Below are 2,500 nucleotides of genomic sequence, written 5' to 3'. Positions count from 1 at the left end.
CTCCGTCTAAGAAGGGTCGCGTGGCTCTGACGGTGCCTAAGTACACCGGGCCTGGAGCGGCCTGGTCAGCCAGCCAGCTGCCCTCAGAGAGAGACGACAACATCTATGACCTGAGAGGAGCACGCAGCTTCCCTACGCTGGAGGACGAGGGTACACACGCACACACACACACACACACACACACACACACACACACACACACACCGTACGTCATAGTCTGGTGGCAGCTGCTTTTATTTGTCAACCTGAGCTTTAGCTAATCTGACTCTCTCTCTCTCCTTTTCTCTCTCTCTCTCTCTTTCTCTCTCTCTCTCTTTCTCTCAGGGCGACCAGACCTCCTCCCCTGCACCCCTCCGTCGTTTGAGGAGGCCACCACCGCCTCCATCGCCACCACGCTCTCCTCCACCACCTCTCTGTCCATCCCCGAGCGCTCCCCCTCAGACACAGCAGAGCACCCCCGCTACAGGTACATACACCACCAACACCACTGACACATTATCTAATGTCCTGTTGTCTAATAGGAGGAAGAAATATCTATGGTCTATCGAATAATATCTAAAAATATTGTACACACCCTTCAGCAGGGCATTTGGGCGTGTTAGGCATGCTGTATTAGGGTGGCTTAAAGGCAGTCCTGAATGTCATCTTCATTAGATAAAAAACGGATGTATTTATATACTAAATCACAAACAACCAAAAGGCTGTCTGAAATAGTCCGAGCTCCACACCCTATTTTAGGAAGCCCCACCCTGTCTCTGGCCTGATGTGTTTTGTCACCTAGCTGAACATACTGTGACAGTGCTCTCTCTGTCTCTCTGTTTCTGCAGGAGACACACCCAATCTGTCAGCCATGATGGGAGGTAAGTGAGAGAGAGAGAGAGAGAGAGAGAGAGAGAGAGAGAGAGAGAGAGAGAGAGAGAGAGAGAGAGAGAGAGAGAGAGAGAGAGAGAGAGAGAGAACCAACATAATGACTGCGTGGTTTGGGATGAATGCACGCACACTTATTTCCATGGTTTTGCCAGCTCAGTTGTATGGGTCCCTACAGCCAGGCTGTTTGTTCAGCCTGTTTGTCCGTGTTATTGGGTGTGACCGCTCTTCCTGTTGCTGAGTTTTAGTTTCTGTGTGGGTGTGGGTGTGGGTGTGGGTGTGGGTGTGGGTGTGGGTGTGGGTGTGGATGTGGATGTGTGTGTGGGTGTGTGGGTGTGGGTGTGAGCGTGCATGTGTGCATGCGTGCGTGCTCTTCCTGTTGCTGAGTTTTAGTTTCTGTGTGGGTGTGGATGTGTGTGTGTGTGTGTGTGGGTGTGAGCGTGCGTGCGTGCGTGCACACGTGTGTGTGCATATGTGTGTGTATTGTGAGTGTGTGTGTGTGTGTGTGTGTGTATTTACACCTGTGTGTGTGTGTGTGTGTGTGTGTGTGTGTGTGTGTGTGTGTGTGTGTAGGACCCAGGAGGAGGTGCGTGTGTGTCAGGAGGAGCAGCAGCAGACTATCACAGTGGAGGTGGAGATGAAGAGACATGACAGTGAGCCCACCATCACCGCCCCACAGCCCTCCCCAGAGACCAGGTACACACACACACACACACACACACACACACACACACACACACACACACTGCCCCACAGCCCTCCCCAGAGACCAGGTACACACACACACACACACACACACACACACACACACACACACACACACACACACACACACACACACACACTGACCCACAGCCCTCCCCAGAGACCAGGTACACACACACACACACACACACACACATACATACACACACACACACACACACACACACACATACAGACACACACACACACACACACACACTGCCCCACAGCCCTCCCCAGAGACCAGGTACACACACAGGACCCCACCCTGCTGACACTACATCTCCACCACACACACACACACACACACACACTCTGCCAAACACTGACACACACTCATGGTGCACACCATGTATATTACACAGTTATACAATATAGCCATCAGTGTTCCAGATATATGACCTCTGATCGGGTTGCGTTGTGGTCGACCTGTTCTGAGTGCTCTGGCCCCAATCAACAGCACAATGATCTATTCACTGTAAATAACCTGGACCTGTCTCAGAAGATTATTATTATTATATCACCTAGATTATATCACCCAGATTAGCCCACCTCTAGGTACTTATCTCACCTCCAGGTTAGCCCACTCTAGGATATGAGGCAGGCCCCTATTAGGTTATTGGGGTGCGATGTTGTTAAGTCCCTGGTTATGGACAGATAAGCACTGCAGGCGTTATCTGGAGCAGTCGAGGTTAACCCTCTGAAGGCCAAGCATTTTCTGGGCGTTTTTTGCTCCTATCACATTTTTACTCACTGTGGGCTCATTTTTCACTGCACCTACAAGTCCTGGACCTCTATGGAAACATCACAATCGTGGCTAGAAGTAGGGAGAACTCAAACATGTATTTTGTGCAGTATAACACGGTTAGAATGTCATAAATCATTGAAT

General features: G+C 50.6%; 1 protein-coding gene across 1 annotated transcript in view; it reads left to right on the top strand.

Annotated features, from left to right (window-relative positions):
- The window catches only part of pip5k1ca (phosphatidylinositol-4-phosphate 5-kinase, type I, gamma a), a 38,320-nt gene that overhangs the window by 24,983 nt on the left and 10,837 nt on the right, over positions 1 to 2,500 (top strand). The window contains exons 12-15 of the mRNA XM_083670982.1: positions 1 to 150; positions 325 to 466; positions 828 to 860; positions 1,441 to 1,563. The exon at positions 1 to 150 is cut by the window's left edge and continues 12 nt beyond it. Of these exons, the coding sequence (XP_083527108.1) occupies positions 1 to 150; positions 325 to 466; positions 828 to 860; positions 1,441 to 1,563 (448 nt within the window). The remainder of the gene's footprint in view (positions 151 to 324; positions 467 to 827; positions 861 to 1,440; positions 1,564 to 2,500) is intronic.

The sequence above is a fragment of the Argentina silus genome, assembly GCF_951799395.1.
Source record: "Argentina silus genome assembly, chromosome: 6".
Lineage (NCBI taxonomy): Eukaryota > Metazoa > Chordata > Actinopteri > Argentiniformes > Argentinidae > Argentina > Argentina silus.
This window is presented reverse-complemented; position numbering and strand designations above follow the sequence as displayed.